This window comes from Cetorhinus maximus, chromosome 22 (genome assembly GCF_964194155.1).
Source record: "Cetorhinus maximus chromosome 22, sCetMax3.hap1.1, whole genome shotgun sequence".
NCBI lineage: Eukaryota > Metazoa > Chordata > Chondrichthyes > Lamniformes > Cetorhinidae > Cetorhinus > Cetorhinus maximus.
Genome location: NC_135900.1, coordinates 45,071,828 through 45,095,614, shown reverse-complemented (window position 1 = coordinate 45,095,614; position 23,787 = coordinate 45,071,828). Strand labels below are relative to the sequence as shown.

General features: G+C 41.9%; 2 protein-coding genes across 4 annotated transcripts in view; one reads left to right on the top strand and one right to left on the bottom strand.

The window, feature by feature from the left end:
* The window catches only part of agk (acylglycerol kinase), an 88,753-nt gene extending 72,773 nt beyond the window's left edge, over positions 1–15,980 (top strand). Inside the window, exons 9-15 of one of the 2 annotated variants that reach the window (XM_078568211.1) lie at positions 3,193–3,272; positions 4,402–4,459; positions 5,741–5,888; positions 11,327–11,424; positions 12,383–12,453; positions 13,851–13,935; positions 14,513–15,980. In XM_078568211.1, coding sequence (XP_078424337.1) covers positions 3,193–3,272; positions 4,402–4,459; positions 5,741–5,888; positions 11,327–11,424; positions 12,383–12,453; positions 13,851–13,935; positions 14,513–14,635 — 663 coding nt within the window. In that variant the 3' untranslated portion in view covers positions 14,636–15,980. Of the gene's footprint in view, positions 1–3,192; positions 3,273–4,401; positions 4,460–5,740; positions 5,889–11,326; positions 11,425–12,379; positions 12,454–13,850; positions 13,936–14,512 lie in introns of both variants that reach the window. The other variant, XM_078568210.1, reaches the window with a different exon arrangement.
* A 4,077-nt stretch (positions 15,981–20,057) lies between these two features.
* LOC144696659 (DENN domain-containing protein 2A) overlaps positions 20,058–23,787 on the bottom strand; it is a 138,310-nt gene continuing 134,580 nt past the window's right edge. For both annotated transcript variants that reach the window (XM_078568216.1, XM_078568215.1), the window contains one exon: positions 20,058–23,714. In XM_078568216.1, the coding sequence (XP_078424342.1) occupies positions 23,683–23,714 (32 nt within the window). In that variant the 3' untranslated portion in view covers positions 20,058–23,682. The remainder of the gene's footprint in view (positions 23,715–23,787) is intronic.

The window sequence follows — 23,787 nt, the reverse complement described above, 5'->3', positions numbered from 1 at the left end:
AGATGTAGTTGCACAGCCTGGGAACGGTTGTTAATCACTTGTACCTAATGTTCACTATTGTAAATAAACTCTCAAGAATGTTACCTTGCCCATGGCACCGTATTATGAGCAGTGTTTGTGTCACTCAGATGTGAAAACTTGGTTCCTGCAGAAGATAAAGACAGGTGTCCCAGTCCAGGGCCTCTTCCCTGTGTGGTGTGTAACCTTCAGACCAAAGTTATGGTCCGGCTTCACACTCACTGAACACATTAGTGATGCCTGCACCTTGATGGTGCTCGTCATTGCTGCCAGAATATCATGTCCAGGAGCCACAGAATTACGTCATTCTCTGTGTGCTCTCAGCACCTTTTGAGGTGGGGCTGACCCGCACCCCCCCCCCAACTTTCCAGCATCTGGGACTGGTGACGCTGTGCTCCTGAAAGGATCAGGTACTGAAGGCTGACAAAGGATCAGATGCGTTTCAAGTTTCACAGCTGCGTGTCCATGATATGACCCTGATCACAGAGCGCAGGCGAGCTGCCCTCAGCCAAGTAGGGGTCAGACGTTCACAGAGACAATGTGAAGATCTATGGAGCGCCCTCACTGCATGTCACCGTTATCCTGGAATCTAGCGACTATTAGGGCCTCCGCTGTGCCTCCATGACATGACCCTGAGCACTGAGAGTATATGCACTGCCATCAGCCACACAGGAGTCAAAAATTCATAGATGCAAGGTGAGGATGTCAGGACTGTCCTCAATGCATCTCGTCGTCATCCTCCATGAATATTGTGGCTATGAGGGCCTCCCGACTGCGCCTGCCTGGCCTGGCCAGTGCAATGGTCTCATCGTCGGTATCCTTGCTGTCAAGGACCTCACCATCATCATCGCCTTCAGCATTCTCCTTGTCAGAGGATTCGCGCAGCCCCTCCACCTCCTCCTCAGCCAGGTGTCCCCCACCCCCTCATTGCAGCGCCAGATTGTGTAGCTCACAGCAAGCGCAATGATGCATGAGACACTCAGTGGACCCTACTGCAGTGCTCCACCAGACCTGTCGCGGCACCAGAACCTCATTTTCAAATGCCTATTGTTTCCTCCAAAGTCCAGGTCGTGGCATGAGCCTCGTTATGCCGTTGCTCTGCTGCAGCCTGAGGCCGCTGCATGGGTGTCATCAGCCACGCCCTCTCTGGGTAGCCCTTGTCCCTGAGGATCCAATCCTGCAGCCTCCCTGGACCCTGGAATATGTCAGGGATCTGAGACCTGCTATGGATGTAGGAGTCATGGACGTTTCCTGGGAATCATGCGGAGACCTGAAGGTCGCACACCAGCTGAACATTCAGCGAATGGAAGCCCTTGTGGTTGACGTAGTTGTTTGTTGCCATAGAGATCTAAGCACCACGTGAGTGCAGTCGATGGCACCCTGCACCTGTGGAAAACCAGAGATCTGCGCAAATCCCAGTGCTCTTATTTCCTGGCTTTCCTGATCTCGGACGAAATGCATAAAGTTCAGTGCCTTCACGAAGGTGGTGTCCATGACCTCCTTGATGCACTTGTGCATGGAGGCTTGTGAGATTCTGCACAGGTCATCTGTAGAGCCCTGGAAACAGCCACTCACCTAAAGATTGAGCGCAGCGGTCACTTACATGGCCACTGGCAGTGGATGCCTGCCATGACCCTGTGGTGCCAAACCCAGCGGCAGGTGGAGTATGTGACTGACCAGCCCACTAGACATGCTCAGTCTTCAGTGACACTGATTCTCAGTCATCTGCAGGAATGACAGGTGCCGTCTATAGACCCTGGGTCTAGCAAGGCGCCTACAAATGATGACTCGCTGTGGATCTTCAGCTGTGTGTACAGCAGGCCCTGCCGCCCCCTCGTCCTGAGGTAGGTGCTCCCTTTGCTCACCCAGGACCCCTGCTGCTCTCCTCTTCTTCTCTAGTGTTTGTAAGCCATGAGGCATACTGCTAAATCACCAGGCTCCATGATCCTGATGCCCTGCTCCTGCAGAATCAAAGAGAGAGAGAGACGAGTGGTTTAGCATAGGTGTAATAGGAGCCTCTCTTGGTTAAATCTGAAGGTCCCTTCATGCATGCAGGAGAGTGCTGGCCACCACTTGGATGGCCAATGTGTAGTGCGCTCATTGGCTGTCTGAAACCCCACCCACCTCTGCCCCACTCCACTTGACCAGTAGGTGGCAGCTTTGGCTATTGGACTGCATGCTGTGCTCTCAGCTCAGGCGCAGGTGTTCTCCTAACCCACACTGCAAGACTGTGTTATTAAGCTGGAACCATGATAGATTCTGGTCCAAACCTTAATAAAGACATTACAAGGGGCTGTGAGCACCTCCACCACTGACTGCTCCACGGCCACTTTTCACAAGGGGATTTTACAACTTGCCCAGTCGGCCAATTGCTCTGCTGCCCCGCAAAATGTATATTAATTTGTGGTCTGTGCGCAAGGGGTGAAAAGTTCAGGAACATTTGATGGCGCTTTCATCTTTTGCATTGCTTGAATGGGCAGAAAAGCTTCAGAGGCCTGACTCCAACCATGTACAATGGCCTCAGCTGTGAAAGAGTGCTCACTTTTGACAAGCTTTTCCAAGTACGTGGCCACTTCCCTCACCCCCGCACTTCCCCAACCCACCGACATGTGCTTGAGTATTTCCTTCAGCCTTACCCTTTACCGTCACCTCCCCCCCACCCCCAGCTTGACCCGCACTGGAGCCCTTGCCCCAGCACCGCACTGAAAGCCAGCTGGGAAAAAGCCTGTGTCCCCCACGAATGCGCAGTGCCTCTTCTTTGATGTAGAGCGGGCAATGCTCACGAGCGCTGCGTAAGGTTGTGTGCACTCCTCCAAGTTCCTTCGAAGTTCAGGTCGCCAGGTGCTGAAGTCACAGTCATATGGGTGGTATATTTGACGTAGAGGACTGATTCCGGTGAGCAGGGCTTATAATTAGATGCAAATGTATTAAAGTGACGTTCCCAATGTGCAGTTGTGGGGAAACACAGCTCGCCATTGACGGGTGGAGCATGATGGCATAAAACCACTTTTTGGCCTTCTCGCCATGTTGTTTCCCCAGCCCCGCTATGACGCCTGACGCCAACAGGGCTGGAAAATTCTGGCCGCAGTGTTTAGTTTTGTTGATGGGTGTTTGTTGCTCAAGTTATCTGTGCAATTCAGGTTCTGAACCTAACTTCTCCTATTTTATTCTTAGGGTGATAAGGACCGTCCAGTGTTTGCAGTGTCTGGGCTGCGATGGGGAGCATACAGGGATGCATCTGCTAAACTCACCAAGTAAGAGAGACAGTAAGAGAAAAGCGTAAGAGAAGCATTAAAAAGCACAGTGTAAAAGACAGGCCTCGGCCATGAACGCTTCACCTTAAAGCTTAAAAAATATCCGAGACTGGAAATTACCCTATGTCTATAATAACTCTAGGGTACTGCTCACAATCAGCAGCTAATTTATTCTGGTGCTGACATCTTTCATCAGTATCTGCACCCTGTCATTTTGAACACAGTGATAAAATAAGTGTATATAAATAAAAGAAAAGAACAGCCAGACACTCATGGCAAAATCAATTAGCCTTATAGTGATTGTACATATTTCGCAACCATGATTCCACAAACTGCATCACGTCAGCACTGCCAGGAAGGTGAGGTGCCAATTGAAAGAGAACCAATTCCACATATAAATGGTGCAAATATGTGAATATTATGCATAAACCAGAGCTGCAGTGGCTAGTTATCAGAAAGGCCGATGACAAAGTGTTTGGCAGATTCCTCACAAATTAATCTCTTGGCTCGGCAATGTGATATTGCATGAAAGAAGAGAACCTAAGAACGTAAAAAATAGGAGCAGGAGAATGGCATTCGGCCCCTTGAACCTGCTCCACCATTCAATAAGATCATGGCTGCTCTGGTTGTGGCCTTAACTCCACTTTCCTGCCTGTCCCTTGTAAATCAAAAACATCTCTAACTCAACCTTGAATGTATCCAATGATCCAGCTGCCACTGCTCACTGGAGAAGAGAATTCCAAACACTGAGAAGAAAAATTTCTTCTCACCTTTTAAATTCCTGTTTAAGATGGGAGACCCCTTATTTTGAAACTGTGTCCCCTAGTTCTACAAGAGACTAAAAAAAATGGAGATTTAAGATGGGGCAAAAACAAATTCATTTTCACATTTACAAGTGTAGAGCAAAGCATTAGTTTTCTGCATTACAGCAGTGACTACATTTTCAAAAATATTCTAAAATTGGCTGTGAAATGCTCTGGGACATGCAGAGGTCCTGAAAGGTGCCATATAAATGCTGTGGAAGAGTGAATGTGTCCACTCTTTACTATAGCCCGGTTCCTGTTGTTCCCGGTGCTTTATCATGAGTATTTCATCTGTTCAGTTGTGCTTCAATTTTATCCTTCTGCAGGTATTGGTATCTTGGTCCTCTCAAAGACAAGGCATGTCATCTGTTCAGTACATTTAAGGTGAGTGATTGTTTTTAATGTAGAGATTTTTTAATCCTCCCATTGCTTGGATTTTGATGGTATTATTGGCAGCGTACAAACGTGAAGGGCCTCATACATATCTTATTCACTTGGCAAAATTATACTCTTAACAAGGCACTTTTTCAAAGGTTTACATTGATGAGACTGGACAGCCCCTTCTTCCCCTAACTTAGAGCCTAGACCGAAAGAACTGGTTCACCCATTATTCTCTTGATTGCTACATTAACTAGAATGAGTGGCATTTAATATTAGGTGGGGCAGATAAGAACAAATTACAGTAAAATTCCTGTTATTCCAGCACTCTACCAACTAGAATTCCCTATTAACTGGAATTCTGGGGTTGGATCTATTTTTGACTGGAGATGTTCTTGGTGGCCTGCCCTCGCTCTGGTCTCAGCCACCCACTTTTCTGCAGGACCATGTTCTTTCGGTGCTGCTCATTCAATTTGCTCACTGCATCCCCCACCCCCACTCCTCCACATCCTTACTTTGTGAGACCTCAACACCCGCGTGATCAACCTGGAGCTTTATGATTGGATGAAAACGTGGAACTCACCTTACGCCTTAGTTAGCTGGCGTATTTGATTAACCGTTGCCTCCCGTTCCTAGAGTATGCTGGATAACAGAGATTTTCCTGTACTTTTGGCTTACCCTGCCTGAATCTGATGGATCAATAACAGAAACAGCTAAAGAAACACCTGTTTAGAAAAAATAAAATAAATCTGATTGCAGGGAGGCAGTTTAATAATACAAATCAAAATTGTAGTACGTGTATGAAAATCCCTCCATGACCTCGCCACTCTCTATATATGTAACCTCCTCCAGCTTCTACACCCTTTTGTATCCTCTGTTTCTCCAACTCGAGCTTCTTGTGCGTCCCCCACTTCCTTTGCTGCACCAATGTCTTCGGCTGTCTAGGCCCTAAGCTCAGGAATTCCACATGTGAATCTTTTTGCCTCCAGCTCTCTCTCTTTTAAGCTGCTACTTAAAACCAATCTCTTTGACCAAGCATTTGGTCACCAGTCCCAATGTCTCAACTTTGGCTCATTGTCAATTTCTGTCTGATTATGCTACTGTGAAGCATCTTGGGATGATTTACTGCTGTAAAGGTGCTTTAAAAATGCAAGTTGCTGTTTACATTTAATTGTATTTGAAGGTTTGGATCAGGTTTCTTGAGACCACAATGTTGTAATGGCTTCTAACCGGAGCCAAATCCAGCCATTGTTAATTGCAGGCTGTATGCCTGTGTTCACTATCTAGGAATGGCCACCAAACCGCCAGACCTCCATCGCATACCTCGGCCCCACGGAAAGACTACCAGAGCAATCAGAAGAGAAACCACCAAGGCCCAATCTGTGGCAACGGATATTAAGGAGGCTGGAATTATACTGGGCAACCCCCAAAGAGGGTAAAGTGGCTTGAATGCTTTAAATCTTATTGCTCCTTTTAATACTGATGAGGTATTGCCATCTCGCTATGTTTACATATTATTAATTATATATGCTATTCATTTTTTGTACTTTGGGACAAAGTGCAGGTGCTGACTATCCTTGCTTTGATATAGATTCGCACCTTCTTGCATAGTCCAACCTTTTTGCATGAGAGGCCACATATCAATTTTTTTCTCACTCAAGTGGCCAATGAGCAAATTTCAGAAAGTTAAAGTTTGGCACAAAATTAAACATGAATTTCAAAAAAAAAAATAAGAAACAGCTTTCTGAGCAAAAAGCAAAAATGTCGAAGCGATAAATTGATCATTTTTAAAAATGAGTAATTAATAAAGATGACCATTAGAGAGTGTGTGTGCCCGGCTCACACTCAGCCTCGGGATGCTCACTCACTCACCCTCACCCACTGTGTGAGTGGCGTCTGAGTGTGTGTTGGTGTTTGGGGTTGAGGGTGAGTGAGAACTCTGAGATTGGGAGTGAGCCAGACACATAACACACAATCTCACACACTCACTCACTCACTTACTCACTCACTCACACGCACACACAGAAACTCATTCTCTCACAGATTCACACACTGTCTCATACTCATTCACTCTCTCACACTCACTCATTCTCTCGCACAAACTCACTCTTTCACACAAATTTACTCATGCCTGCTGGGCCCAGGAGGTTTGGAGGTTAAAGCACTGTGGAGAGGTTCAGGACGGCTGTGAAAATGCCAAGACTCTTCCTCCCCACCCTTGTCTAGCACTCGAGCCGTCCTGGGTCCCGCTGTTGCTTTAACTGCCACTCCACCATCTTGACTCCTGTATACCTTTAGGGATTTTGTCTGCCCCCCCCTTCCCCCACTCCCGGAAAACAGCCTCTCAGTCCCCCCTCCCTGCCCCCTACCAGAGCAGGCAGTCTCTCTTCCCCTGTCCCCGCTCTCCACCCCCAGCACTCACTAGTGAGCCTATCAGGAGCAGCTCCTTGCAGATTCTTTCACTTACACTTACCAGTATTCTGTACACCGGATAGAGAGGCATGTCAGGCCTGATTGTGGCCCAAGGAATTCCAAAGATTCACAACCCTCTGAGTAAAGAAACATCTCCTCATCTTGGTCCTAAGTGGGCTTCCCCCTTATTTTGAAATTGTGCCCCCTAGTTCTAGACTCCCCAGCCAGGGGAAACATCTTACCTGCATCTACCCTGTCTATTCCTTTAAGTATTTTGTAGATTTCAATGCGATCACCTCTCATTCTTCGAATTCTCTTCGAAACTCTGGAGAATACAGCCCCAGTTTCCCCAATCTCTCTTCATAAGACAGTCCTGCCATCCCTGGAACAAGTCTGGTGAACCTTCGTTGCACTCTCTCAATGGCAATAATATCCTTTCTGAGGTAAGGGGACCAAAATTGCACACTGTACTCCAGGTACAGTCTACCCAAGCTTCTATACAATTGAAGCAAGACTTCACTACTCCTGTACTGAAATCCTCTTGCGATAAAGACTAACATTCCATTAACTTTCCTAATTGCCTGCTGCACCTGCATGTTAGCTTTCAGTGACTTATGGACAAGGACACCCAAGTCCCTTTGTACATCTACACTTTCTAATCTCTTACCATTTAGGAAATAGTCTGCACATCTATTCCTTCTACCAAAGTAGATAACCTCACGTTTTCCACATTATATTCCATCTGTCATATTCTTGCCCACTCACTTAAGTCTGTCCAAATCCTCCTATAGCCACTTTACATCTTCCTTACAACACACATTCCTGCCTAGCTTTGTATCAACTGCGAACTTGGAAATATTACATTTTGTCCCCACATCCAAATCATTGATATATATTGTGAACAGCTGGGGCACAAGTACAGATCCTTGCGGCACTCCACTAGTCACAACCTGCCAACACATGAATGAACCGTTTATTTCTACTCTGTTTTCTGCCTGTTAGCCAATCCTTAATCCATGCCAGTATATTGCCTCCTATCCCATGTGCTTTTATTTTGCTAATCAACCTCCTGTGGGGGACTTTATCAGAAGTCTTCTGAAAATCCAAGTATACTACATCCATCGACCCTCCTTTTTCAATTTTATTAGCAACACCCTCAAAAAACTCCAACAAGTTCATCAACATGATTTTCCATTCGCAAATCATGCTGACTATGCCCAATCAGATCAGGATTATCCATTTATCACATCCTTCATAATAGATTCTAGCATCTTCCTACTACTGATGTAAGGCTAACAGGTCTATAGTTCCCTATTTTCTCTTTCCCTCCCTTCCTAAATAGTGGGGTGACATTTGCTACCTTCCAATCTTCAGGAACCATTCCAGAATCTTTAGAATTTTGGAAAATGATCAACAATGCATCCACTATCTCTATAGCAACCTCTTTCAACACTCTGGGATGCAGAATATCAGGTCCCATGGACTTAACTTTCAGTCCCATTCATTTCTCCAATGCAACCTTCTTACTTAGACTAATTTCTTTCAACTCCTCATTCTCCCTAGTCCCTTGGATCTCTAAATCTGGGAGCTTTCCTATATCTTCCTCAGTGAAAACAGGCACATAGCTTCTCCTCCATTTCTCTATTCCCCATTATGAATTCACCTAACTGTAATGGACCCACATTTGTCTTATCCAAACACTTCCTTTTTACGTACCTGTGGAGCTTTTACAGTCCGTTTTTATGTTTTCTGCTAGATTGCATTCATATTCTATTCTCCCTTTCTGTACCAGTTTCTTGGTCGTCTTTTCCTGTATTCTAAAAACTCCCAATCCTCGGGTTTACTACTACTTCTGGCAACTTCATAAGCCTTTTCTTTTAATTTTATACAATCTTTAACTTCCTTTGTCAGCCACAGTTGACTGACCTTTTTGGGATTTTTGTACCTTGAAGGAATGTATAGGTGCTGTAAGTTAGGCAATGAATAGTCTTCAAAGGACTATTACATATGTACAGTCATACCTTTTAATGTATTTTCCCAATCCACCTCAGCCAATTTGCCCCTCATGCCTTCATAATATCCTTTATTCAACTTTAACACCCTTGCTTCAGAGTGAACTACCTCACTATCAAACATAATGTAAAATTCTATCATATTGTGGTCACCCATCCCTAAAGGTTCTTTTACAACAAGATTATCAATTAACCCTTTTTCATTACATAACTGCAGATCTAAAATAGTCTGTCCTCCAGTCGGCTCCTCAACATACTGCTCTAGAAAACCATCCTTAACATACTCCAGAAATTGGTGTTCCACAGCATTAATGCTCAGTTGGTTTACTCAGTCTATATGCAGATTGGAGTCACCCATGAAAACTGTATTGCCCATGCTACATGCTTCTCTCATCTCCTGATTAATACCATGCCCCACCTTACCACTACTGTTTGGTGACCGATAAACAACTCCAACCAATGTCTGCTGCCCTTTGATGTTTCTTAGCTCCACCCAAACAGATTCCATACATTGTTCTTCTGATCTGAGATCCTCCCTTACTAATGCACTGATCCCATTCCTTATTATCAGCACAACTCCACCTCCTTTCCCTTCTTGTCTGTCCTTCCTAAATGTCAAATATCCTTGAATATTCAGTTCCCAGTCTTGGTCACCATGCAGCCATGTTTCCGTAATGGCAATTATATTATACCCATTTACCTCTATTTGTGCCTTTTGATCATATACCTTATTGTGAATACTGCACGCATTCAAGTAGAGTACCCTTAACTTTGTCTTTTTGACAGCATTTCACATTCATGAGATCATCTCTCATTCCTTTAAATTCCAGAGAGTAAAGGCTCATTTTAGTCAGCCTCTCATCTTATAACACAAGTTTCATACCTTTAAAAAATATTCTGCTTTTCTATTCTTATGACCAAAGTGAATAACCTCTCACTTCCCCACATTATACTTCATCTGCCACCTTATTGCTGAATAGTTTTTGCCCCTTGTTGCCCATTCACTTAATCTGTCTATATCTCTTTGCAGCCTCTTTGTGTCTTCCTCACAGTTCACATTTTCACCGTAGATTATAATAATGCACGCTGTGAAACTAGATAACAAGGTAACTCGCCAAAAAAGTTAGTAGCTTATCACTCAGAATTGCAGCTGTGAAGTGGACACTGCTAAGTGATGATCTGAACAGGTAATACTTTGGAAGAGTTGGAAGAGGGTGTGCTGAACCCCTCTATTAAATTCTAGTCTGTAGCTCATTCCTGGGTATCTGTTATTCGATGTTTAAACCCTCTGAACTGCTTGATTTAGATTCAAGACTATCATTCAATCCTGGGTATAGACTGTGTTGACAAGGAGGTCTTGTGGCACAATGGGTGGCATTCCTGCCTCTCAGCCAGAAGGTCCGGGTCCTTGTCCCACCCCAGGACTTGGTGGCCAAGGAAGGTACGTTCATAACATGGCCAAGGTTGAGTATCAACCTCCAAGTTCTTCTAACACATGTCAATGGAAGGCTATGGGCCAAGTGCTGGAAAATGGGATTAGAGTAGATAGGAGCTTGATGACCGGCGTGGACATGATGGGCCGAGGGACCACTTCCATGTTGTAAAACTCTATGGCAGGCAGTAAGTGTGGGAGAGATTCCTGGTCAGCCATGCGATGGAAAGAAAGTTGGAACCTCTGCCATCACTATCCTTAATTCTAGACCACAACATGCATGTAAAAGTGCAAGTAAAACTCAGACTCGCTGAGTGAACTGTAACACACCACCACATGGGCTGTATTAAATCTGTAAAGCAGTGTGTGCAAATCCCATTTAAATCCTCTTCTTTCCATCAGCTACACTCACTATAATCCTGGTTTAGCAACACAATAATGCCATATCAGAAAGGCAGCCATATTACGGGGATATGGAAGATATACGATGAAGTTCCAAGATAGTAAGTGAAAGTCAGTGTTATATTGTGAAAATCCATTGGAGAACACTAATACTCAGCAACACTGATTCAGGCCCTGTCCTCTTTGATCCTTATATGCAATATGCCAGGCAGGAAGGGCCAGCAGCATTTCCCATGTGATGAAATGAAAAACTCAAAGGGGTAGTTATGCCTTGCCAATCTGTGCCACTTCCTGGTGATCTGCTGTGAAGGGCATTAGCAGTAACCTGTGAACAGAATGAGAGTCCACACTTTCCATTGCAGGAGTCAGGACAAGCAGTTGGAGAGTAGATAACAGTATGAAATGAGGAAAAACTTACCCAATTATTTCCACTTTTAAAAAAGATGGGGAAATCAAATGATGGTTGGTATTTGGTTGAGAGTTTAGTACATTCTCTGTTTTCAGAATATGAGAGTTCAGGCAGCACAGAGGAGGATGAAATGGTCCTGCTTGTAAGTGGTTTGTCTTTGGAAAATGGTGTTCAGAGTTTAATTGGGTTTCCTATTCTGACTGCAGTGATGTTAATGCCAGTGGAGCCACAGCACTGGGAGGAAGTACAGAAATCAGCGGTGGAAGTGACCATCAGCACACTCAACAAGCAGGCAGATCTCAAGGTGAGAGCAGTTACTGTCAGTACCTACAACCAAGAGCTGACAATGAGAGCATACTCCGTTTAGTACTATTTTACTGTAATTCCACAAAACAAATTCACGTTCAGAGATTTGGCTGTATAAATGTAGGGATTATATATGTCTATGGGGAGAAAACTTATCCAAGTCAGTAGGATATACTAAGGTGTGCATTCGTGATTTGACTCATTTAGAGTACTGGTGGTGGTGAACTATTCGGTCATAAAATGGGAAATCAGAAGATGAGGCTATGCTACTTCCATTGGCTATTATTTCAGGGGGAGTAGGAGTTCCACCTGATCTTGTATTCACCCATTGTCTAGGATCACACTTGAAGAATGGCTACTTGGATGGGGTAGCAGAGGATGACTACCACAGCTGGATTCAGCTTGAGAGAAAAGAAAGGGAAAGGAAGAAATTTGGGGATAAACAAAATAAAGTCTCCTGTAACGTGCACTATTCACAAGATACCACTGAACAAAGAACATTGTTGATCCTTTGGATCTCATCATTGCATCGTAAGCTTTAATGCTTTTGTCAGTGTTGCTACTTAACCATGTAGAGGAATAGGCAGTTGATGTCTGATTTACCTTTGCTTCCTGTGGAAAGTATCTTCTCTTGTCTGGAACCAGATATATTTCATGTGAAACGTGCATAGAGGAAATCAAACACACGGTGTACTCTTAGCTCCCTACTAACGGTACTCCATTGCTACTAGTGGTCTATATACAATCAGGGCTTCACTGTGTTTGAAGCATTGAATCCCTTTTTCTCGTTGACCATTTCTAAAATGAAAAATGTGCACATCAAGCTTTGCATTCCAGCCATATTCTCCCTTACCTGTTAAATATGTGATGGGGTTAATATTAACACTGAAATTCTGAGTGAGCAACTCAAGGGTGCGAGGGAAAATACTGCTAAATGCCTTTTCATTTTTCAGCAGCGTACAGAAGATGCCATGAATATTTGTATAGAACCAGACACAATCAGCAAGGGGCAGTTTGTAGCTACAGGGTAAGTGCCATACGTCTCCAGTTTACCTGTTAAATAATTTGTTGATTCAGAGCTCAGTTTCTGGAAGAGCATGTGGTAAAATTGTTGCTGTCTTGCCACTGTTGTTAGCAACTTCAGGTTCATCCTAAAACGAGCATTGTTAATTAAACTTTTCATAAAATAACACAATTCTCTCCCTGTTCCCTAATTCCAGAGCCATACAGTTCTGTTTACTGACTGCTTTGTGGATGGGGACTCAGACCCAAAGTTTCAAGTGTAAACACTGAGTATTGGCCTGGGTTCCAGTTCTTCTGTCTGAGAAACCCAGTCACTGTGGAGACTGAGAGGTGGAAAGCAAAGGCTCCATGCCCTTAGCAAATTACTGCTGCATGTACTTCATGAGAATTTCTCATTTCAACAGTTATTCCCACAACATAAGGACGGTGATGAGGCTTAGACTCTTGGAAGCTAATAGTAAAAGTAAATCATCCTTCCATTTGTAACATCATCCTGAACCATGTTATCAACTCGCTCACCCCACCACATCAAAGAATAAATATGGCATTGGATGAAGAGTAGCTGAATGTTTAAACATGTAGTTAGCAGTGGCGCAAGCTTTCATTTTCTTTCATTGGCCTTTTATTGTTTCTGTATTCCCAAAGCAGGCATTGAAAGCGAGCTGGTACTTGTGTTTTGCAATAATTGAATAAGTGCCATTGTTTTAAATAGAACCTATCCTGTTGATATGGTGACCTAATTAAACAGCTGGTTCAGAAATCTTAAATAAGGATGGGAAATAGAAAATAGGTCAGACATGTGAAATTTCTTAATCCACTGTTTTGATGGAGGCATTATTTATTTAAAGTGAACCTATAGAAAGGTAATGAATCCCTAGAAAGGTAGTCTCAGTCAGTCATTGAAAAGATGCAAGTCAAAGCTCCAAAATGGAAGGAAAAATTGGAAAATAAAACATGTGTATCTCCTATTGTGAGACTACAGTAACAGATTCATCAGCTCAGTCAAATTTGGAATAATACCTTCCATACCTTATCATTAGACATGATTTTTCAATGCTGAATCAGATAAGTGTACAATATCCATAAGTACTCCAAATTGCAGTTCTGTCCCAATTTGTGACATACAATTTGGGTCAAAATCCTAGAACTCCCTTCCCAACAGCACTGTGGGTGTACCCACCATCAGTTCAAGAAGGTAGCTCACCGCCTTCTGAAGGGCAATTGGGGATGGGCAATAAATGTTGGCCTGGCCAGTGATGCCCACAACCTGTGAATGAGTAAATTAAAAAAAATTGGATGGGCATCATACTTGTGAAGAGACCATGTAGCACATTGACATGAGCTCTGTATCAGGTGGTGTTTTGGTTAATCGCACACAATTTCTTGCTTGACCATTAACAGGAGTCGGAAGTTGACTGATCCACTCATGTGTCCTGAAGGCAGCCAAATTCTCCAAGCCAGTTTCTGTAAACTGCAACTACCCCAGGTAAGGTCTCGCTTTCAGGCCCTACACTTTAAAAACCACACAGCATGTGGGTTCCCTGAACTCACTTCTTTATCTCACTTAAAAAATGTATCTTGTGTTAACCTAAACTCCCAATAGCATTAAACTCCTCTTGCTCACTTCACAATAATATCAATCTCAAGACGGGGAGGTGGGGAGGGGGTGGAAAATCCTGCCCAACAACACATCAACTTCATGCACTTATGAGCTTTCACATTTCATTGACTTCTTGCAGGTTTAAATTGAACTGTCACTCCTTACCTCCAATTTATGTTGTCTTACTTTTCACAATAGCTTCACTGCCAATCAGACATCAGAGGGTAGTCGGTAACCTCCTGAAGGAGAACAGTCACCTCCACAAAAGAAAGTTGAGAACCTTCTGGGGTTTGATAAATTTCTACTCTGCATTGGTCATTGCTGCATGGCTGTTATATGCAGATGACATTGTGTCTTGGAGAGTATTTGGTTACATACCCATAACCTGCTAATTCCTTTGATGAGAGGGTTGGATCCAACCTGAATAACTAATGTATTATTTCTTCTCTCTCTCTCTCCTCAGGGAACAGAAGGTTTCTTCAGTATAGATAATGAAGACCATGAGGCTGTCTCTGTTGATGTGAAATTGCTTCCTCGAAAACTCAGATTTTTCTGTGATTCTATCAAAAAACAACAGCTGCAATAGTTAGACACAGAATATTCAATTTGATAGCCCTCAGCTGGCATGCTGATCTTTACTTGTTTATTTAAAACATTCATAAATATTCTTCTATTACCCTTTTAATTTTGCTGAATCTAATTTCATGTTGAGGAATCCACTTTTTCATTTGACATTCTTGGACTTTCAAGACATGAAGAAGTTAGAGTTCAGAGTGAAAAGGACACAGATGGGGGAAAAAAAAACTTGCACACATCTTCACTATTAATCTGCTGCTTTCTCAAACTAAAGCTGCCCACTATTATCTGAGATTGTGGGATGATCTTGAAGAATCTTTTGTTCCAAAGCTGCTATTGGTGCTGTTTGTCTGTTTTACAGGTCAGTTTTACAGGATTAGATGAGTTTTCTTCTAATTTTAACATCTTTCATTCCATCTTCTTAAACTGATGAGCTACTCCAGTCTCTGCAGCACTAACCCATACTAAATTGGAAAGCCAATTGAAGCTGGGCTTTGAAATCGGGACCTGTGATCAGTCAGTAACACAATGCAGTAGAAGGCAGTAATCCATTCTCTGGAGCTCAATGCTACAGTACCCGTCCATATGAAAGATAAAACTGACTTGCATTTATAGTACTGTTCAAGTTTTCAGAATGTCCTGAAGCACCTAGTAGACAATGAATTATTCTTATAAAGTAATCACTGTTGTTTTGTAGACAAACATGGGAGTAAATTTGCATATAAAGGTTCTACAAACAATAGACCTGTTTTGGTGGTGCCTCATGAATGTTGGTTAGAACTCATTGAGTTTCCTTGAGATTTTTTACATCCACCTGAACAGGCTGAGGGGCAGCTAAACATTACACCAGTTAATGTTTGTTTTATTGTAATTTATATGAATCGAATGGAGAAAAATAATGTTGCATTTTTGCAAGCTGGTACAAGTTAATGATCAAAGTTCAATTAGTCTGTCCAGGCAGAAATACTAAAAGCATTTTTGCATTACTCCTAGAAGCCAGATTAAGAGCAGCATAGAGTTTATTTATCAGCCCCTTAGGTTGAAAGTTGTGTGGCTAGGAAAAACTTAAACAGAAAATAAACTGTCTTTCAATTGTTTCGCCTCCACATACAATTGAAGAGTTCAAAGTCAATCCAAACCACATACTGGGTTACTGATTCAGAGTTTGATACCACAGGGAAATGTGGTTTTCCTTATTCTTGCTGTTGGCCAGTCATCTTTCTGAAAGTGAACACATCTCTTCATAATAAAAGGAGGTAACATTTTGGGTATTATTAGTATTTGCTAGCAACTTTTAAAATAAAATCATGTATCCAAAGCAACATTTTTGACAACATTAAACAGCAAATATGCAATTCTAGTGGTCTTGGTGTTTCAAAGTATTAATTAGCTATCGAAAGAGAGCCGATCAATAAATTATACAGCTATGCAAGCTTCTGTAGCTTGGAAACAATAGTGGAAATACACAAGAATCATCCAATAGCAAATTTAATCCTCAACAGGTTCTCATTCTACAAGTATATAAAAAAGAAAAGAATAGCTAAATTGGGTATTGGTTCCTTAAAGGGCAAGACTGAGAAATTAATAATGGGAAACAAGAAAATGGCAGAGCCGTTGAACAAGTATTGTGTATCTGTTTACAGTAGAAAACACAAAAAGCATCCCGAGAATAGCAGAAAATCAAGAGCCAAAAGGGAGGGAGGAAATTAAAGCAATCACAATCACAAGAGGAAAAAGTACTGAGAAAACTAATAGGACTAAAAACTGACAAATCCTTGGACCTGATGGCCTGGATCCTAGGGTCTTAAAAGAGGTGGCTGCAGAGCGAGTGGATGTCTTGGTTATAATCTTCCGAAAGTCCCTAGACTCTGGAAAGGTCCCAGGGATTGGAAAACCAGAAATGTAACAGCACTATTCAAGAAAGGAGGGAGACTGAAAGCAACAAACTACAGGCCAGTTAGCCTAACGTCTGCCATTGGGAAATTCTAGAATCCATTATTAAGGAGGCATTAGTAGGACATTGTATTATGATTTTCTAAATTAGCAGAGTCAACATGGTTTTGTGAAAAGGAAAATCATGTTTGGCAAATTTACTAGTGTCTTTTGAGGGTATAACAAACAGGGTGGATAAAGAGGAACCAGAAGAAGTAGTGTATTTGAATTTCCAAAAGGCATCTAATAAGGTTGCCACATCCCACAAGGTAAGGGCTCATAGTATTGGGGGTGATATATTAGCATGGATAGAGGATTGGCTAACTAACAGTAAATAGAAAGTCGGGATAAATGGGTCATTTTCAGGTTGGCAAACTAACTATTGGAATGCCACAGGGATCAGTGCTGGAGCCTTAACTGCTTACAATCTAAAATAATAATTTGGATGAAGGGACCGACTGCATTGTAGCCAAATTTGCTGACGACACAAAGATAAATAGGAAAGCAAGAGGACACAAAGAGTATGCAAAGGAATATAGATATGATGGTAGAACTAAAAGCATAATATTATTTAAATGGAGAGAATGCAGAATGCTGTGTTACAGAAGTATCTGGGTATCATTGTACATCAATTACAAAATGTTAGCATGCAAGTACAGCAAATAATTAGGAATGCAAGTGGTATGTTGGCCTTTATTACAAGTTGAATGGCGCAAAAATGTAGGGAAATCTTGCTATAACTGTCCAGGGCATTGATGAGATCACACCTAGGGTACAGTTTTGATCACCTGAAGGAGGGATATACTTGCATTGCAAGCAGTTCAGAGAAGGTTCATTAGGCTGACTCCTGAGATGAAGGGGTTGTCTTATGACAAAAGGTTGGGCCTATACTCATTGGAGTTTAGAAGAATGAGAGATGACCTTTTTGAAACACAAGATTCTGCGGGGGTTTGAGTGGGTAAATGCTGAGAGGATGTTTCCCTAGCTGGGGAATCTATGACAAGTGGGCACAGTTTTAAAAGTAAGGGGTTTCCATTTTAAGATTGGGATGAGAAGGAATTTCTTCTGAGTATCATTTGTCTTTGGAATTCTGCTCCACAGAGAGCAGTGGAGGTTAGCTCAATGAACATATTCAAGGCTGAGTTAGGTTTTTGACCTACAAGGGAGTCAAGGGTTTATAGGGACAGGCAGGAAAGTGGAGTTAAGACCATAATCGGATCAACCATGATCTTATTGAATGGCAGAGTAGACTCGATGGGCTGAATGGCCTACTCCTGCTCCCAACACATACTTGAATTCTTCAGGTTCTCACATCAAACACAAGACATTTCTATCAGGCTGAAAACTTGGATTGATAGGAGTGTGGGGCATCAAAGCAACATGCAAACCTTAGCTATTCAAAGCAGTGCCTATCCACCTTTGTTAACAGCAAGTGCCTGAGAAGCCTGCATTTTCATCAGATATAGTAACAGATATTTCAGCTATTGGAATCTGACCTGCAGCCTCTTTCCACCACCAACAATGTCTCGTTAGTGGTTGTAAAAGTGATAACTATTAATTTTTATGCATCCAAAGTGTTGTCTGGTGACTAAGTCAATGAGCAGCACATCTGTGAATTAGACAGGTCACAGATACCTGGTTGAGCTGGTCTCTGATTTTATTTACTTTTCCGTGGACTCAACAAATCAGTGAGAAAGAAATCAATCAGCTTTTTTCAAGCACCTGGTTTTCTTATTGTCACCCATATGGCAATGACGGACTCATCTTAAAATGACACAATTTCATGCACAGGAAGGGAATTAGTTCAATAAACTGCAGATAGTGGATGATGGTAGCTTGCACGTCAGGATGCTTGTATACTTGGGAAGTTCAGGATACCTGCACTGCTCAGCCCAAACAATGTGTCAATGTGGCTGATAGGCGACATGAGTATCTCCCACCAAGCAAGTGGTTGAAAACAGGTACAGTCTCTACCACTTAAAAACACCCCCTCGCTTGTATCAGCCAAATATAATTTACATTAACACCAATTTCAGAGTCGACGGTTATAATGTAATTTGTGCTCCATTTATTTTGCACAGCAACAGCTGTGTTCTCGCTTGTTCACATTTCCTTAGGAGCACTGAATGCAAGAACAATCATACACCTAAATAACACCTAGAGGTCCACAATCTAATAAAAGAGTCTTATGAGGCAGGCTTCATGATAATATTTTAGACTGAGAATCTTTCACCAAAATCAGCATTGCTATGTAGTGCTTTGGTCCATTAAGGACTAACAAAAGCAAAAAGAGAACTTATACCTTTCCCGTTTTACTTTTTCAAGTCACCCTGTTCACAAGTTTTATTACAGTCTTCCTTAAAGCAGATGGTTCATAGTGATGATGGCAGAGTATGTTTGCAGATCAATCTAAAACTTACTGACTTCTTTGTGACTGCTCCAGAACTTGTATGAAGATGAACAGCTTTGTCTCCCCATGAGTTCCCCCTCCCTGGCAAATTTGTTTTAAGAAATTTGTAATTTGCAAGGGTGGCTGGGAAATGTAGTTTGTTATCTAAATATATCCCATTAAAAAAGTCAGCATCTTAAAACCTGGCCAAGATGACAGAGACTAGATCAAAAACAATCACAGCAAGCATGAAGATCCCCTCATGATAAATTTCTTTCTCTGCTGTGTTTTTACAGTTTTTATAGTATTGATATACATGCATGTGTTGGCGGTTTGTTGTACCAGGCATGCTGATCTCATTCGAATCAGCCTGACTACTAAAAGCAATGGGAACTGTACAATTAAACATTAAGTGCTTATATGAATAATGATTTGTGCAGACCATTGGAATTTTTATGAGCTGCCTGGACAGGTCAGGGACAGCTCTATAGTACAGCCAGGTTCATCAGAATTTTAGTAACTTGTTGCATCCTCCATGATTTAGCCATTAAAAAGGAATTGAACCTTTCATCTGCAGATGAAGGTGGAGAAACCCAGTCTCTTGATTGGGTGGGGGCGGGGGGGCGGGGAAGAGATGGAGAAGAGGGGAACTGGTACAGGTCAACACAATGCCAAAAGTATACAGGACATCAGAGACTTTTTCCACTGGAATGGATGTGCTCCATCTGCATAGAATAAAAAGTGCTTAATTATTTCTTGCCTTGTTTTCCGATAACACTAATGGTCCCAAACTTCCATGCCATTTTTGGCAGAGTTCCAATGTACATTCGAGACAAGTAATTCTTTTATAGCAAAGAACTTCTTTGTTGTAGCCAACCTTTATCCCAATATCAACACCACTAAAACAGATTGTGTAGCCACTTACCACATTGGTGTTTATGGGGCTTTTCTGTGTGCTAACTGGCTACCTACATTTCCACATTACAACAGTGGCCATATTTGTACTTTATTAGGTGTGATGTGCTTTGGAAAGTCCTGAGGTTATGGAAGACTCTATATCAATGAAAGCTCTTGCTTGTTGAGAAATACCTTTTCATTTAATGCATTTAAAAAAAAAAAATTTATTGACCATTCATACCCAACAAAATTAATCAAAATACAAACAACAGGTTTTGGTTAATCAGATCACAAATAAATAGAATTTTCTTTTAAGTTACATGAAAAGATCCCAGGTTTTATAAGTGTTACACACCATAGGTATAGGAACAAGAGTTGACGGAGTATGTCTTAGTGAATTCCATTCAGTTTGGGCCATCCTCTCTTATTTTGAATTATGTTCTGAAATCCCATTCCCAATTATTGGACAGAACCTTATTCTCCTTATTTCACAGTGTAGACAACATATTGTAGGCATGTATAGGTACACATTTTTATTATCATTTGGCTGATACGACTTCTACTCTGAATCCAGAGCTCTGTATAGTCCTTTCCTTTATCTCTTTCTCCCAAGCCATCCAATTGCTGTCATTGTTCTTATTTGTCTTTTACTTCACTGCGCTCCAACCAGTGACTGTTCCTGTGATGAACTCATTCAGCAGAAAAGTATTTGGCCCAAATAAAGGGACTGGATAGTACTCGAGACTAAGATTTAACACCACATTTTCTGATAAGGCCTCTTCCAGCTTTTGGAGAAAATAGTATTACTTTTCCACAAGCCTATTTTTAAAATGAACCCTTGTACCTAATGGAGTCAAAATGGAGACAATTGAACATATAACTCAGTGCCTGGTTCTCTGATCACTAAGAAATACTGTACTAGTAATGGAGCACATTGACACTAATGTACAATCCCAAAACGATCAGATCTGGATTTATATTTGCACCTCTTCACAAAGTGAGTTTCTGATCTCTGCATGGTTAAAGCATTCCTCTCACAGGACTGGGAGGATAAATAAGAGAGTAAGTGAATACCCCGCCCCCAAATTGATATTGTGCAATTTCTAATGGCCAGCTAAAGAGTAAAATTGGCTGGCAGCAAGCCACTCATTTGACAACCCTCTCCACTGAGGAATGACAGGTGATAAAAGGATGAGAGAAAACCAGGATTAGGCGAATGTGAAACCTTATCGTCCTTAGTGCAGTCGGGAATCAGGCCAAGGACTGATTTTCAGAGGCTATTTGTTCACTCTGCTAATTAAAGTTGTGCAGGTCCATAATAAATACTGAACTTATTTGTTTAATAACATTAAGCAATTAGAATGCTTCTAAAAGACTAGCATCATCCTAGAATTTCCTTTTAACCAGGAATTTGTAAACTTAAGAGCCACCTAGTGATCTTGCTGGTAATATAATTTGTCTATGTTAAACAGGAGTATTACACCCCTGCCAAAAGCTACATTACAGTGGTTTGAACATCAGTGCCCTTTTACCTGATACCTATTTCAATTTTCATAGCTACTTCATGATTCAACCTGTTTGCCCTCTGCCTATTGTTAATATTCTGTGACAATATTGCTTATTTTGATACTGTACTGTCTCTCATTACACTGGTTGTCAGTCTGGATTTGTAAGCTTGAAAATTCAGCACAGCAACATATAGGCATTGATGAGTACAGCTGATTTCTCAAATCTGCTTTAAGCTTGCAGAACATACAATCCTCAATGAGATAATTGTGTGGCACAACAGTTTCTTGTATTGCACCTCCACAGGTAACATTGTGTGGCGATTGCAAACTGTAACCAAAGTGACAATTGCTCTCTTCTAATCCATGACACTGTTGTAAACCAGCTCCTTGTGTTTTGTTGCAAAGTTTGATATTTTTGGGCTCTGTAAGCTACGACATAAAACTTGTCGCTTAAAAAATCCAAAGCAGTTTCCTACTTTAGAGAATCACAATCTAATGATCTGTACACGGACCAGACTGACTGAAACCACCACAAGAAACTCTTTCAAACCCATCTTGCTACTTGATGTGCATAACGGTACACAGGTAACGAGCAGAATAAAATTGGCAGTTGCTATGCAGTAACAAACTCTGGGATATGTACAGCTGCTGGGAATTGTTTATTTAAACTGCAAAGATGGGCACCAGTGATATTTCCATATTTACAATTATTGCTGAAAAAAAACGTTGAAGCTTTTCGTCTGGCACTCTTCAAGACACTTTGCAAGAATACCAATACAAGGGGAAGACAACAATTTGTACTGCATGTGAAGAAATTGGTTGGCAAATGGACACTGGTAGAGGTGTTGCCATGGAGAATGCACCAGTGACGGTGATTGACAGTTAACTGCCAAGCACTGTCTGAAATTTAAACGAGGCAGCTTGACCCTGATTGGTCAAGGCATTGCCCTGAGGAACAGGTCAGAGAATGACTGTCACTTATTTTGTTTAGCTGAAACAGGCGCAATGTGTGTCAGTCAACTGTCACCATCACTGGTGTATTTTCCATGGCAACGCCTCTACCGATCAGACTCCACTTGCCAACCAATCAGTACTCTTCACATACAATAAAAATTGTTGTTTTGCCCTTATGTTGGTATTCTTGTGAAGTGTCCTGATGAGTGCAAGTTGAAAAGTTTCAACCTGTCTCTTTTTTCAGCAATACCCAAATTCTGTACTACCAAATGACTATTTACAATTACTTCAAGTATGGACAGATAGTCATTAAGAGCTGTCAGAGGGGGCTTATTCTAAGCGAAATGAGTTGGATATTCAAGGTGCAACTCCCTTACCCTTACTCTCTCAAATCAACAGCTCCACAAAATACAATTCTCCAATAACTCACCCCAGTTGACAATTCAATTTGGAATGCTACAAAGACATACAGTTCAGACAATGTACACAGCACATTGACACAGTCAAGTGGTTCTGAAGTTTGAGTGTTTTGTACACTATGATATACGGGGAGATCTGGGCTGCATCACTCCTTTAGCATCTTCATCCCTGTCGTCAAGCAGGCAGTGGAAAAGTCTTCATTTATCTTTCGTTGTTGTACCCTCCCCTACTGACCAGCACAAATGCACATGATATCTACAGTACAAGATTGCACCCAAATGACAGATCAATTGTGCTGTTCAAGCTGACCTCCTGAGGGTAAAACCACGTTTACAATCCCAAACCAAGTATTCCCTTGGCTGACAATGTGTTACATAGAGGATGACAGATTTTTCACAGGTCCTGGTGCAGTTATATTTCCTCTTGTGTCATACTAAATGGAACAGGACAAAGTCTGTGGCTCCTGAGTATTGACAGTAGAGTTCAAAACCAAGTAGAAAGCGTCTGAAATCAGTAACTTCACAAATTTACAAATGTCCACCTTTTTCTTTCTTTTCCCTCATCTTCCAGCGTGTTCCATATCTGCAAAACGTCTGTAGTACTATTTGAGGGTTGTGTATAGTACATTCTCCTTCCCTTTCTTGTTTCTCCACCTCTCTTCCATTGACCACTGTACGACATCCCGCAGGTAAAGTTTATCCAATGACAAGTGAAAGCCAGGCAGAGGGGAGGAAGACTTTGTGCAAGTCTAAATAATAAATATTCAATGGAACTGGTTTTATTCCCCCTCAAGGCTTTCACATTAGAGTGAGCACAGCTTTGAATTAAGAGTCTTCCTTCATCTCCAACAGATATTGCTGTATTGACGATCTCAAATCAATGAACCACTGAATAAAAGAAAAAGTGACTGTGCTAGGTTCAGCCTTCTTTGCCATTAAGATGCCTTGTCAAGGTTCTTTACTTCTTATGAAGGAATTTCATTTTACTACCTAGAAATGGACAAACATTTGATCAACTTTCACAAGAGTGCAAGCCTGAATATTTGCACAGAAACATCTAACA